Below are 15,342 nucleotides of genomic sequence, written 5' to 3'. Positions count from 1 at the left end.
CAGTAAGAACAGGAAAACAGAGTATGACTCACACACAAACACACACTTACATGGGATTGGAGGGGTCTGCATGATGCCCTGGTGGTCTGACAACAGCAAAGCCATTCTGTAAAGAAGAGATAGATGCAACTAATTAGTATTGTGACATGGTGAACTTCAACAGAGCTGTTAAGAACCTACGATCTTTGGCACACAAGAGTAAAGACTCACGTGTGCCCTAAAAGGTACAATGCTACTGTCAAAAACCCTGCTAGGCTCAAGCTAACTGACAGATGTTACGTAAGGAAGGATGGTTTACATCAGTGCTCTCTGCATTTATAGGTGTGAAGTAGCTTTCTGATCTCTTCATAAATCATTTTTAAACCCAACAAATGTTATAACTTTGGCAGTTCGTACTATTTAAGTGTAACGTCTGTCTTTAGCTTTGTTAGGTAGCTCTACTATACCAGTGTAATAGACTGATGCAGTATATTAGAACATAAACACAGGTGCAGGCATAAGAACAACATTATTATATTAATACTAATTATGTGTGTAAAGCGCATGGATATTATGCACTGAATGTAGCATGCACAGTTTATGGAGCGGAACATCAGGATGCTGCTTTACCGTTTTTCACTCTGTACTGGACCTGCTCGTTTCACACATTTGTTTCATGCTCGTTTGGTTGTTTTTTTGTGAACCTGCCATTTCATCTTTTTTTTTCTTTTTTTTTTTTAAATTAAACCAATCATGTTTTTACAACCAAAAAAAGTCTTTACATTTTCATCCCAATTTTGAGTGCAACAAGGAAGAGAAAGACAATTAAGGCCATAATATAACAGAAAAGCTCTTTTCTGAAATCCAATCACCTGTGAAGTGGCTTCTGCTGAGAAACGCTGCTCTGCTCAGTTCTAGTCTACTAGTTTACTGGTAGGAACAAAGCACTGCCATGGTGGATATAACCTCCTCAAAAATGAGTTGGAGTTTCTCTAAATTGTTTTGGCCCACAGCCCAGAGCCTGAGGAGCATTAAATAGGTCATAAATACACTTACTGTACTACATGTTTTTAAAATACCGTTTCTCAGAAGGTGCTGTGTAGTGTTTGGTGAAGCAGTTGTTCACTTACTGACATCATGACAGCTACACATTACATCATATTATAGCTGCTTTGAAACTTCGACTTTATTGATCGTTACCACCGACGGCTGACCTTGAATGCCAACTTTAAACTGGGTCCATTCAGTAGCTCAGGGGTTGCAAATAAAGTGCTTTACTGCAATTGCAGCAGGTGACTTAAACAAGAATTGCGAACAAGACAATGAAAACTGCATTCACATCTTCAGTTTTAACGCCTGTCCATCTGTGGTCTCTTTCACACAGCGCTGGATGACTGCAGAGTTTTGATTCTCACCTTTAGTTCTCCTTTGGCCACTCTGAACGCCAGCTCCACGACACTTCCTGCTGCCAGACGTGACGCCGTGGAGGTGTGCGACTCATTCCAGATGGTGTCATTATCAACCTGCCGATCAAAAATACAAATGATCAGTATGCATTGAAGGAAGCATTAAAAACTACACAGTGCACAAGTGTTTAAATGGTTGCTGCTGAAATAATCTCATTTTTTAAAACAGAATCTCCTGCACTAATGTGACCTGAGAGTAAACATGTCACTTTTCTCTCCTGTGTTAATACAGATCTATATTTACAAGTCATTTTTCTTTCCGTTGGCTTTTTTTCTCTTCTCTGTTTGTTCGCAACCTGGCATAACTGTGCATTTGGCTCAGACGATGAAATCTAAGGCATTCCTTTCATCCCTGGTCCTGGACATGTTGTTCTCATTAGTCTGAGTTGTCATGGTTCGACTTGGACTGTCAGGCAAATGTTAGCGCAGGGCTGAGCCAGCTCTCTTTTCCACTCTAATATCTTCTCTTTATTTCTGTCTGTTTTATAATTTTCGTGTCTTTGCTGCTTTTCTTTGAAACAGTGTCCACTTTCATTATTTTAGCGATTGTGGCATTTTCTAGGGCATTCATCAAGTCTTGGTGTGTGTTGTTGGTTTTTCTTACCCCTACACCGCCGCATGGTAACATCACAAACATCCTTTGAGACAGGATCCCTGAAAATCAAAGAGAATTATACATTTTCATTGTGCATTCATACTTTTATTAGAAGATATTGTTTTGTTGTATAATCCAGTATAATCCTTTTAAGTCATGAGGAATCAGGCATATTGTGATTAAGCTATCATAATGCCATAAATGTCATTTCTGTGTATAAGACAGCGTACACAAATACACGCTTCCAAAACACACTTATTACATATTAAATATTTAAACAGAAGTGCAGAGTGTTTGTCTCCCCCATCTGGCAGTGAGAAAAATTGCAGAACTGAAAACTTGCTTTTGATGATAAATTGTTTTTGTCCCTGCCATTTTTTGATTTTTAACACTTTAATCCCTTAAAAGACTTAAACTAATACTGAATACATGCCTGATCTTCATTTCTTTAAAATCTTTCCACCATTTTTCCACTACTGATGCCTCCAAGCAGCTCCTAGCCAACTCTGTCTTCACTGCTATTGTTGATCATCTCTCTTCAGCTCTGTCAAACCAGCCATTACTGGTTTGAATAAAATTAATCCGTTTTGTCATCACTCGATTTAAAACTCGAGTACGCTGCCAAACACAGAGCGATCTGACTGGTTCTGATAGGTATAATCAGCTCTGCATGAACTCATCTGGCAGGGCTTGAATTCAAAGGATGTTTTGTGGATAAAAGTATAATTTATTTCACTTTAAAACCCTTGAAATTAGTCTTTGATGATTCTGATCACAATCAGTATCAGGTGAAGCGTACCAGCCAGTTTGCGGTTATCCAGTTTGAGCCTGTTGAGTGGGTTGGTGCCGTATAGCAACACGTGACGCTCCGTGTGGACGGACTGCAGCTCCTCCAGAGTGGCTTTACGGCCGCGGATACTCTGCAAGACGTGCATAACACGCATAAAATGATGTTACATTGGAAATCAAAGAAATTAATATCTTATTGATAACAATAATGATACCTGACTAACCATATCCTGTGTGTGTGTGTGTGTGTGTGTGTGTGTGTGTGTGTGTGTGTGTGTGTGTGTGTGTGTGTGTCTCCGTCTTGTGTCGTACCTCGCACTGTCCCTTCAGGCCTCTCTCCTGTAGTCGGGACCAGATGCTCTGTATCCTCCCAGCATGCTCTGGGTGGCTGCTGTTATCTCCACAGGTACACTGGTGTTTCAGCATTTGAGAGTCATAGACGAGGCCTGTGTACAAAAAAAGGATTTATAACAGCATGTTAGTCGAGATGGCCAGTTTACTGGCTTTAATTTCACACATGATGAGAATTTTTCTAACACTGCCATACCAGTGATCATATAAAAAACACCCACTGTTAGAGGTTAACTACTGTTAACTGAACATGCTCCTCACTTATGATTTTTATCAACATATCAATGTAAAGATACATTTAATAATACACAACTAACTCCCTTGAGTAGACCAGCTATTACAGCACATCATTTGTGAAACCATCTGGAAAAACCCTGCCAACTGTTTGATAGATCTGACATGTTATACAGCCCCAGCCTAAAAATAATAAAAATTTGTATACAGAAGGTGCGATATGCATTAACTAGAACACTGTGTGACTCACCAGTAGTGAAGCGTGGCTTGCTGCTGGTGTCTTGTGCAGGCAGGCTGAGGGTTTTCTCAGGCAGAGTGAGAGAGGTGGAGGCTGGGGAAGACTGCGTACGGAAGACGGGGCGATGGACGCCCAAGCCACCAACGGCCCCGCCGCCTCCGCGCAACACAGGTACTGCCAGGGTCTCCATTTGTCGGTGGAGCTGCTGCAGCTGCTTCTGCTGTTCCCATAGCAACGACTAGTGGGAGTAATTGATAGGGAACATAGATAAGTCAGATATACAGTCTACAGTTATCAATAATACAAGAATAAAAAGGAGAAAAAGTTAAATTACAAAAAGAAAAATGTTCAGTTGCTACTAATATGAATTATGCAGATGCCAGTGTGTCAGTGTTAGGCTGCCATCTACAGGACTGGATGGTGAAGAAAAAAGTTCCACAGTTGTATTTCACCCATCTACCCGTTTGTGTTTGTACACGAGTGTGTGTGTTTGAAGGTTTCCTATGTTTCCAAACCTGATTAAGTATGAGCGCATGCTGCAGGTTCATCTGCTCCTCGTGTGTCTTGGATGCTGATGGCTCCGCTTCCCTCAGCGACTCTGACCGCCCTCTGCTGTGATAGGCTGGCTCCGTGGGTGACGTCCCGCCACCGTCCTCTGAGTCCATATCCTCAGAAGGTATCTGATGCAATCTGGGCTTCTCACTGGACTTGGACATCAGCTGTACATGGAGATAAACATGTTAAAGATTGATAAAAGAGTAAGAAATGTTTGAATCTGTGTTCAGTTGAGGGCAAGATGAAGTAACACTTTAATACATTAAAAAGAGACGAGAGAACGGCTCAAAATGGCTCATGTTGGATTTAAAGTGCATTTAACGAGTAAAGGGCAATGAGCTTTGACAAAAGGCTTGATAAAACAATCTCAGGAAAGGCTCAGCCTCCCCCACACCCGCCTTAATGACACACCTGGGTATACCTTTAATCATGTTTAAAAGGTTAGAGGCCAGTAACCCAGTTTTATCTGTCTTAATCCAAATGTGGCAAAGAGGAGATCATGTATGATCTCAAACGGGTCCACGTGTATTCCTACCTTGCCCAGGTGCGTCTGCTGTTTGAGCCTCTCCAGTAGTTGCGTGTTGTGCTGTTGTTGTAGGAGATGTGTGTGAAGTGCGTGGGGACTCTGAGGAAGGGGTTCTGAGCGTGCTCTGCTCAGGGGCTTGTGTGATTGAGCACCTCCAGCAGACAGGTGGTCCAACGGCTGCGCAAACTGAAGCGGAACGGAGTCTAGGCCTTGAACTGCCAAGAGACAGAGCGATAAAGAGGAAATTCACTCGTGTGAAAGCAGAGACATACGTTCAAACAAAATGAAAAGAAAGTAAAGTTACTGAAATGAAACACACAAAAAAGGTGAGACATTAAAAATAGTCTGAGTGGTAGCCTCCGAGTTTACTCTGAAAGTCAACAAAAGTGCATTCTCAATGTAACCACCAGGTGGTGCTGTAACATTTCATTCACTAAAACTAATAACAGGGTTACACAACTGTCAATACCTTGGATGTGTATATTTTGCAGTGTTGTGGATTTTTTTTCTTTTCTTTTAATGCTGATGAAGTTTTTCAAATAAACCACACATAACATTAAAATGAAAACTGTGTGTTTTAACTGTTAACTGTGGAGCTTTTGCCTCGATACTGTGGATGAGTGTGCGAGTCTCACCGGTGAGTAGCGGACTGCGGACCAGTCCAGATGGCTCCAGGATGATGACAGGTAGGTGTGGGTTCATCTGGCCTGCCTGGTCTTCTCTGCTGAGGGGGAGGAACACTGAAGAGCCGCCGGCAGTGACCACCGGTACTCGGCCGACCTTCAGCGAGGACAGCTCTCCTTCAGTCTGCACACACATTTGAAAAGAACTTTGTAGTCACAGCAAACACACTATTTTACGTTCGACACGGATGAATTCACGGGACAACAAATAACAGCACACATTTCGTTGTGACAAACATTTCTGTGTTGATCAGTTCTGACGACACTGATGTAAAGCGGAAGTGACATAACCGCCTAAAGCGTCTTTTAATTTCATCACGCTGTCTCCCAGAAAGCCAGAGTTTCAGGTCATAGTGAAACAGCAACTCCTGAAAATCAAGCTTCCTTTAATTGACTTACTTCCTTTGTAAAACAGGATATGTGAAGCTGTGATCATTTCATTCACTTCAGAGAGATTTTGAAGTCACTGGGATGTGACTTAAGTTAATTTTGATTCTACAGCCAACCCTAACCCACCCACACAAGGAAATTAAGAAACATAGTTTTAAACAGCTCTATATCACATTATGACGTTTCACCTTCATATCAATCTACTGTGAGGTCAGAGGTCAAATGTGTCACAATATTTAAAACTTGACAATACATATTACTTGTGTAAGAATCACAGTTTCTAAGTTATAAGGCTTTTTGTCACTTTTTAACCAAGTTGACCTTAAATACCGTGGTGGACCTAAGCCAAATTTCAACAGATGTTTAGCATGAAACCGCTCTACACCCCTACCAAGTTCAATCAGAATTCATCCAAAACCTTTTGAGATGTCACATTCACAGACAGAATGACAAAACGACACGCACGCACACAAACGCTACCAGAAACATAACCTCCTTGGCAGAGGTAAGAAATGAGTTCAGTTTTTACCCTCGAGTTAGCTGGTAGTCCCAGTGTGATGGTGGGCAGGGTGGAGGGACTCTGGATGGTGAAGTTAGCTAGAGTACCATCTCTGAGCAGCAGTTTCTGGGCCTGAGAATACCAAACATAAACATGATGTAAAATTGAAATCCAACTGAAATTGTGCTGATAAAAATAAACTTTCCTAATCTACACTATGTGAAAAAACAAACAAACTGATTGTTACATTTTAAACCAAAGCTGGTATATTGTCTAACATTTTCTACTGTAAATAATAACTGAAAATGTTGTTATTTAGAATAATTTCAGTCTGTTGTGAGCTACTCTACACCAGCATGGTCTAATGAAACCTAAGCTAATGTTTTGTCTCGAGCTGCCTTGACACTGGGAAATCATGAGTCAGATATTTGCAGCAGGTGTGACAGAGGTTGCTCTGTTTTGACTTTGATGATTAAATGAATTATGTATAAACAGCTGACAAACAGTGTTCCCATACTCTTATGTCTTTAAACATATCATTACCCAGCATCTCAGCAGCAGCCAATGCACGGAAAACAACTTTTTAACCAAAGCAAGTAGTTACCTGCTCAAAATGCCTGTTTTACTATTTTAAAAACAAGTGTGAAAAGAACTTAGAGAGTTAATACAGTAAAACTGACTCAACAGCACTGTGTGTGTTTGTTTCTTGTCAAACCTCATGTGAGAGGCCGCCTGCAGATGGCAGCAGTCCATTCTCATTAGGCAGACTGTCGTTAGGAGAGCTACAGCCAGAGACTGGAGTGCTGCTGCTGCTCGGGGACGAGTCTGCAGACAGACAGACAGAAGGTGAGTTTGGCGTCTGATTATGCAGCTCGATTGTGTTTCAATCACATCACAGCAGATCAGAGGTAAAAACAATCATATACAAAACAAACATACCACCCCCCCCCCAAAAAAATGTAAACATGAAAAACGTTGCTCGAGTCGGCGATAATGGAAAACAGCTTACGGCTACAATAATACATCGCTCTTATTTATTGCTGCGTTTGTGTGTCTGTAAGGTTACCCAGTGTATCAGGTACTCTGTGCTTGACAGTGGGTGGGGCACTCTCTTTGCGGGTGAGCGGACTCTTGCGGGTATTCAGGTGTTTCTTCAGCTTGTGTTTCACCTTCAGATTAGGCTCAGACGCTAGCAAATAAGAGATGCACAAAGGAATATTACTTCATGCTGTTTGCTGACTGTAAAAGTCCAAAAATGAATCAATTTCCATGTAATGAAATCCCAAATGTTCACAATGTGTCATAATAAAAAATGCTAGTGTTACCAAATACTTAATACACAGAAACTCCTACTCTCTGGACTGAGTAAAGATTATTCAGTTGTTTTTGATAGAAAGGTTGGAGACAACAGAGTAAAAAGTAAAAGCTCCATTTGAAAATATATATATATATTTTTTCTAAACAGAGTTTGGTTCCTCCAGTTTAGGCATGAAGTCAGGAGCAGTGCAATATTTTTTCCCTTCTGAAAGAACTAATTGAGGTCAATCACTTTGTTATTTGGATAGTAAATGAGAAATGACCAGGCTGTCTTTGGGTCTTTCACGTCATAACTCACTTTCACTTCCCTATAGTGTCAATTCATAGCTTCTGCCATGATATGTATTCGTCAGATTTCTCCTTAATATGATATAAATATTTCACCTGCTCTGCGCAGCGGCGTGCCCTCTGGACCCTCAGGAGGAGGCTGCGTTGAAGAGGAAACAAGAGTGGGTACGCTAGGGTCAGGGCCCAGCTTTCTGCAAAAACACAACATAACCACAATTACACATCAAACCATTCATGTAAACAGTGACGCCACACATGGTACAGCTTTACTTCAAATTCACGATATAAAGTGGATTTAAAGAATTACACTATTATTATAATGTGACTGTGTTGTACACTTAGTGCTTTGTGTTCTGCTTGTGCACACATGCTGCGTTACCTGTATTGGACAGGAGGTGCAGTCAGAGAGTTAGCGTTTGTTCTTTCCAGCTCGGCCTTTTTCTGCTTCTTAAGAATCACCTCCTGGAGTTTCTGTTTCACTAAGGAACTTGCCACCGCGCCTGTCAATCAGCCACAGCAACCAATCAAATCCAAAGAAACATTTACCAGCTTTATCAGCACAAAGGGAGGGGCAAGCCCTGCCTAAAGCACAGTGTTCACAACCAGACATTATTTGCATAGTTGTGCAGGAAATAAATACATAAATAAAACGCAAATACTATACATGCATGTATGCTTCCGAGTGTCGATGCATTTGTGTGCAATGCACTGTGAAGTCACCGGTTAGGCCTGAGACTATGTTTGCTTCCATTCTTGTGTATAAGTGTGCACACAGAGGTGGCAGCTGGTGCTAGGAGTGATCAAGTCAATATTGACCCAGGGACTTTATGTGCCTGGACGCAAAACTATATTTATCTCCACTTTTTCAGGTTATATTTAGATCTCACTTCAAAGAAAGCAGCTTTGCAATTGGAGAAACACTGTGTAACAAAGATGAAGATGTCTTGCAGGGACTTTCCTCTCTGGCCATGATTAGCACTCTGGGCCATAATTATTCATAAATTTGTGGAAATGGTTTTATGAAAAGTGAAAAAAAAAAAAAAATAGTTGGAGTCTTGTAGAGACCTGTAGAGTAACAAAGTAATTTCCCATTGTGTGTGTGTGTGTGTGTGTGTGTGTGTGTGTGTGTGTGTGTGTGTGTGTGTGTGTGTGTGTGTGTGTGTGTGTGTGGACTCACTCTGTTGACTCTTGTCTTTGTGTTTTAGCTGCTGCAACTCTTGTTGTTTCTCGTGATGCTCGTGCTCTCGCCTCCTTTGTTCCATATTAAACTACCCCACCAAACACATATACACATTAGCAACATAAAGCAAAAAGTCAGGTAAGACTGCAGGTGTAATGAAATATATTGTACAATAGTTTTCCCAAGAAGTCTTTTATGGTTTTACTCCGTTTTTTTCCCTCCTTACCCGGATTTGCTGGTGTAGCTGTTGTTGGGAGAAGGAGCTGCGAGGTTGTGGGGAGAACGGTGAGAGGTGTAAAGGCGGGTGCAGCGGGGTGAGGAGCACCGTGTCCGAACCAGGGCGCATCCCCCGCTCTCCCACCCTGAGATCCATGGGAAACAGCAAGGATGTGCGCGACACTGCCACTGAGGAATCTGGGAAAAGGCAAGGATAAAGTGAAGAGAGAGAAATGCCAGTTTGCTCAATCCTCAACGAGGAATAGTTGGTGCTCTGAGGGAAGTGCTCTCTGAAAAAACAAACATTTAGGATTTCAAGGAGCACATGGGGGTCACTATGAAGCAGGCTTTATATAAATTGCTTTATAATAAAAATGGAAAAGCACAAAATTATTTGGGCCTTCTAGATCTGTGCTTGAAATGGCTTTCAGGATTTAAAAACCTTAACCTTGGAACAAATTACAACAGGATTTGAAAGTACAGCAGTGAAAGCATGAGAGGCTCTTCAGCAACTACCTAAGCAGATGCCCAATGCAGTACACCAAGACCCAAAGTGAAGGAATAATAAGAAACTGACACAGGAATCAAGAAAGTTGGGTTTATGTAAACACAACAAGTAGAAACAGCATTCCTGAAGCATCTATGGCAGCTGTGTAGGTCTTTCATTACCAACACTCATACAAGACACACACATTTCCATGCCTTTTGCATGCTGTTGGGACTATCTGCATTGCACGGCTGAGTCAATGGGAAAGATTGCCTCACCCAGTGCTAAAAACAAGATCCAGGGAGGGAACAGCTTGGGAACAGTTTGGGGGTGGGGGGTTTCCATCCATGAGGCACACGCACAGAGACACAGACATGACTAAAAAAAATAAATTAATAAAATAATATACAGTGGCTCACACCAAAACAGAGACACAGCTGTAAGCACATATAGGTATTCAAATGTATCTCACCACACATGTGGATAATGTTGCAGCAGGTGACAAACATTCACCTGCATATGTCGATTTATTTATTCACACATTTGAATAACCACCCACGCATAAACAAGCTTTCCGAAAGCAAGCAGGCACACGTACCGTAAAAAACGTCTACACACAATCACGAGCTGCACACAAAATAGGCTTGAGTAAATACCAATTGCACAAACCTCCCTAACGCTTAAACTGGCATGTGTGCATGCACGCGCACGCACCCACCCACACACACAGAGCACGAAGAAATAACTTCATGTGACATCATCTTGGGTGCTGCTCAGATGTCGGGCTGCAGAGTGTGAAGTGAATGTCACTCACAGTGTGGCCTGGCCTGATGCCAATAGCAGCACTTGACTGGATATGGGTAAAAGGGAAATGAATAGATGCCACAGTCTCAGGGGAATTTGTAAAGTAATCGCCAAAATTAATCTTATTTGTGTTCGTGCAAACAAAATGATCTGCTTCCAGTCTGAAAAACAAGACCACCTTACGAGCCAGGAGTCGGCGGTGGTCAGGTAAGTCAAACAGCTTTCACCAAGGAGACTGCAACTAATCCCACACTATCATAAAAATAAATATTTTTACACTTAAGCTGCGTTTTCTCTCACTGTTTGGTTAGGTTTGAGAAAAGATTGTGGTTTAGGTTAAAAGAAGTCCTTTACCGCATGTCTGACAGCTACTACATTTTGTAGGTTACCTCAGTCACAAGTCCTGTCAGAGAAGTTTAAAGAAAAAAAAAATACTCAATGTAGTCAGAAAACACCCTTTCAGTTTCAAAATCTTGCTGCCCTTCGTGAAATACAGGACCATTCATGTTTGTGTGCACCACATAACGTCAAGCAAACTGCCTGAGGGGCAGAAACTCACCTTTAAAAGCAGCCAATCCAGCCCCTTTGGATGGCCTTGGAAAATGTAAAAGTTTTAAGTAAAGGAGGGAAGATTTCTTTTTTTTCTTGTGTTTTTTGTCTGAACTTTTAATTCCATCTGAGCCACAAGTCTGAAGTTTTACAACAAAACTATCTGGTTAAGCCAAGAAGCTGTGCTGATGCTTTTTTAAAGTTTATTACAGTGACCGCAGAATGACTGAAGATGGAAATTTAAAGCACCATGTTGACATTGTGCATCTCACGCTGATCATCACTCGCTTTGTAAATGGATGATTTATTCATTGTGAATAATTACATAATGTGCATGGACTTCTTCAGGAGGTGACTATTTTTACAATCTGCGACGAGGCTGGGCATGAACACAACAGTACAGAAGACAGATGATGTCAGTGGTGCTGTGTCTCCTAGAACAAACATTAAACCTCACCTACTGTCTTAGATTGTCAGTACTCTTCCTCCATATTAGGCTACAAATGCAGAAAGACAAGCCCGAAAGCCGGCCGTGGCTGGAATAACAGAAATCCCTTGGCAAACACACACAATCACATTCACAAAGACACAGGCGGCTATGCACACATATTTTCTTTAATGACAGCACAGAATAATAACGTCATTATTCTGAGGAAACGTAGAGGAGAACATGCAAGGAAACAAAGGCTGGCACAGCGCACACACACACACACACACACACACACACACACACACACACACACACACACACACAGAGTTTGGGAACACCAGTGTCTGTTGCCCTCCTCTCCTGGGTTATAAATAGCGAATGGCACTCTATTCCAACATTTACCTACACAGACTTCTTTGTTTCTACAGGGTAAACCACACTCTCTCTTCTAGAGTAACCCAGTGATGTCATCTGCAGTTTCTAGTTAGTTGTCTAAAACCTACTAAGATGTCCATGAAATGCTGGCCTACACACAAAAAAGGCAAAAATACAAAAGGACACACACATAAAACAGCTTTTTCTTGTTAATTTCAAGGAAAAATCCTCATTACTGCCAAATGTTGCTAAACTTGCTTGTCTTTATGAAGAACTTACAAAACGTGAAATCACTTGGCAGTAGAGCCCAATTATCTCAGCAGAGTACAATGTAAAAAAGTTTTTTATAAACTTGTAACTCCCTGATTTGTAATCTGTGTACCAAGCTATAACTTTATTTGACACTGTTGATATCAGACAGACCTCTAAGGAACGTCTGTTACATGTTACTCTGTAAAGCATTCAAACTAGAGATGCACAGACTGACCAGGGGACTGGAATCGGTCGATTTCCAGCACTCTTGGCCCTGACCAGTGATTGTCCGGTAAGCCCATGTGAACGGGAGTGCAGGACACGCACACTCACAGCCACGCGCTGACATGCCGTTAGCGTGGAACCTCCTCACTGTGAATGAAGACCCAAAAAACGCAACCATCCTAATATTTGGTCTTTGTCCTTTAACAAGATATAAACATTTGCCAGTAATTATTTAAACACACAGGACAATCATTTTGTTTTTGTATTTCAGGGGTTGAAAATCGTGTAATTATACTGGTTTTGGTACAAACTACTACATTTCTAGTACTGTGATGTGCTTACATTGGAGTATAGGACTCAGTAGTCATCATGGTTGAATGCCTCATGAGCACACATGACCACATTAGATTTTGAGCTGTTGGTTAAATATAAACGAACTGCATTTTTTAAATTTCTTTAAATCTGGGTTCAGATTAACATCTGTTTTTGTGTATCTCTAGGGTTTTTCTCTCCCCACATTCCTCAGAGTGTAGTGATACTTCAGGAGTTTGCCCACTTTTCTGCCCAGTAAGCAGACACATTATGTTGTTTTTAGAATTGCAGAATAACTAAGAATAACACACTTCCCATCAAGCCAACATGACTTTAAGGCTAGACACCATGTAGTGGTTTAACTTCTGCAGGCACATTTAAATCATCCAAAGTCTCTCTCTCTGGGGCCTCTCCCAGTAATACGAGGCTCTGGTGTTTTTAGTTCCCTTAAAGAAAGGCATTATGTTACACTTCATTACATCTGCGTGTTGCACTCAGATAAAAATAACAAATCTTGGCCTTGTGCTTATGATTGCATGTTGATTTTATTTAAAAAGCACAGCTATTTTCTGCAAATAGAGCTGGGAATGCATGTGCTAAAATAACATGCATATTATGCACACATACATTTAAGCAATAGGTCCTTTTTGGAGCATTAGGAACATGATACTCGTGAAAGCCAAGGAAAGTTGAATAACTAATTTTTAATTTTTTTTAAAAACCCCAGTGCATTTGGAGCTTGATGGATTTTATTTATTTGTCCTAAAGTTCAGGAAGAGTACCAAAGAGGTTATGTTTTTGGTAATGTTCGTGTGTGTGCCATTCCTTCTGTGTGTAAACATGACAGTTTAGGAAGTTTGGAAAGAATTCTGGGGTGTAGGGTGGGGTCATCTTAACTATCCATTAAAATATGACTGTCATCCATCAAAGTCTTTAAGGTCGACTTAATGATTTATTTGAGAAAGATGTTTACTAAAAGCCTGATAACTATGTTTTTAATAGCTGACCCCAAAAATATGTTATATCACTAAAGGAAGTACAGTCGAGAGAGAATGTGCCGTGTAATTATTCAGAAATATACTGTAGTAGTAAAATACTATATAATAAGCTCAAGTTATTTATGTCCAGTGACACATATATATAAAAACGATAGTACTGTTTCCTTAACAGTAAATACTGCCCAGTGAGTGAGCTGTGCTTCTTGTTAATGTGGTTTTTTTTAGCCTTATACTAAATCCGAGACCAACATTCAGAAAACAACGTGGTCGTGCATTCAGCATCGGCAGGCTTTTATACTAAAACAAAACGGTGCCCACATCGTCCAGTCGAGGGTAACAAAGTAACTACTCTGTGTGTTTAAATGTGCACAGAACTCCAAGACTTCTTGGTGCCAAGATTAAAACGTCAACATACCCGACACTGTAATAGGTTACGTTTTATTTTGAAATTTGGATTTAACGGTGACACACAGCTAAGCTCTTTGTGAAACAAAGACAGACAAATTCAACTGAGAGGTTTACATTCAGCGAGTGTGTTTGTGCGAGTGAGAACGTGTGGGAGTGTCAGTGTGTCATTATGAAAATTACCAAGGGTGCAGTACGATACTGCTCGCCTAGTTGTAGAAACCGTTGGGAATGTGCTGAATTATCAGGCAGATTATGTAGATTAGGTGTATGTCCTCAATGAAGACAACATGAAATTCAAATGGGTGCGTCCAGATGTGTGTGACTGATAGAGAGAGACAAGGAGTCCTTCCCACAGCATGTGATTTTGGGTAATCCCTTACATCTGAGTCCTCCCTTTTTCTATTCTTTTATTCTGTACTAGTGTACAGCTCAGTCTGGACTGGTTTTACAGGTAAGACAAGGATATGCAAAGGCCTCTCGCTCTCTCCCTCGCTTGGTATTTTCCTCTCTCCCTTTCTTCCTCCAAACCATCTTGTGGAGTGGAAAATGAGGAGAGAGCGAAAAAGCTGCTGCAATAAAACTGAGGAACACTGGAAAGAAAAAACCCAAAACAAAACAAAAAAGCACAAGCAGACAAGAGGGGCGAGGAGGTCCCCTCTCTTTAACACCGTGTAGATAAGACGAGTTATTCTCACTCACTGAGAGCTGACAGCCAGAATAGTGCCACAAGTGAGAACCACTCACTACAAAGTCAACAATCAAGAGAGCACACAACCACTTTGTGTCTTGTCACACATCCAAATATAGTTAGAACTCCTTCTCTTTTCACTCTGCTGCATGCGTGTGTGTGTCTAAATCACACTACACCTTTTAGAGGCACCAGCTAATTTCAGAAGATAAAAATGTCATTACCGCAAGGTATCTGTTAAGCTGCAGGCACAAAAAAAGACTCCAATGCAAATTAGGACCTTTCAGATGAAGGAAAGCCATAAGCACAGTTAACAAGGACATTCAGAGATCAAATCAAATAAAATCGGAAAGAAGGCCGCCTTCTGACTCCGATTTTCGAGTCTCTCTCTTTAAGCCTGACACGGCATTCATCCATGTTATTACAGTGCTTTTTCAAGCTTATGTAATAGAAGAATCCACCTGTGTTTATAATGTGGAGTCAAATATGATCGCGCACACACCTGTCA

The 15,342-nt window shown here is 41.1% G+C and overlaps 1 protein-coding gene across 2 annotated transcripts in view; it reads right to left on the bottom strand.

Annotated features, from left to right (window-relative positions):
* The window catches only part of hdac7a (histone deacetylase 7a), a 53,978-nt gene that overhangs the window by 9,466 nt on the left and 29,170 nt on the right, over positions 1-15,342 (bottom strand). For both annotated transcript variants that reach the window (XM_039604508.1, XM_039604509.1), the window contains exons 3-18: positions 9,317-9,504; positions 9,088-9,178; positions 8,290-8,410; positions 8,007-8,101; positions 7,372-7,494; positions 7,021-7,130; positions 6,336-6,437; positions 5,369-5,540; positions 4,743-4,948; positions 4,168-4,371; positions 3,665-3,890; positions 3,142-3,275; positions 2,840-2,960; positions 2,050-2,099; positions 1,395-1,502; positions 51-106 (exon numbers count right to left, since the gene is read on the bottom strand). In XM_039604508.1, the coding sequence (XP_039460442.1) occupies positions 51-106; positions 1,395-1,502; positions 2,050-2,099; positions 2,840-2,960; positions 3,142-3,275; positions 3,665-3,890; positions 4,168-4,371; positions 4,743-4,948; positions 5,369-5,540; positions 6,336-6,437; positions 7,021-7,130; positions 7,372-7,494; positions 8,007-8,101; positions 8,290-8,410; positions 9,088-9,178; positions 9,317-9,504 (2,107 nt within the window). The remainder of the gene's footprint in view (positions 1-50; positions 107-1,394; positions 1,503-2,049; positions 2,100-2,839; positions 2,961-3,141; positions 3,276-3,664; positions 3,891-4,167; positions 4,372-4,742; positions 4,949-5,368; positions 5,541-6,335; positions 6,438-7,020; positions 7,131-7,371; positions 7,495-8,006; positions 8,102-8,289; positions 8,411-9,087; positions 9,179-9,316; positions 9,505-15,342) is intronic.

The sequence above is a fragment of the Oreochromis aureus genome, linkage group 20 (genome assembly GCF_013358895.1).
Source record: "Oreochromis aureus strain Israel breed Guangdong linkage group 20, ZZ_aureus, whole genome shotgun sequence".
NCBI classification, from domain to species: domain Eukaryota; kingdom Metazoa; phylum Chordata; class Actinopteri; order Cichliformes; family Cichlidae; genus Oreochromis; species Oreochromis aureus.
Note: the sequence above shows the minus strand (reverse complement) of the source record. Positions and strands in the feature narration are given on the sequence as shown.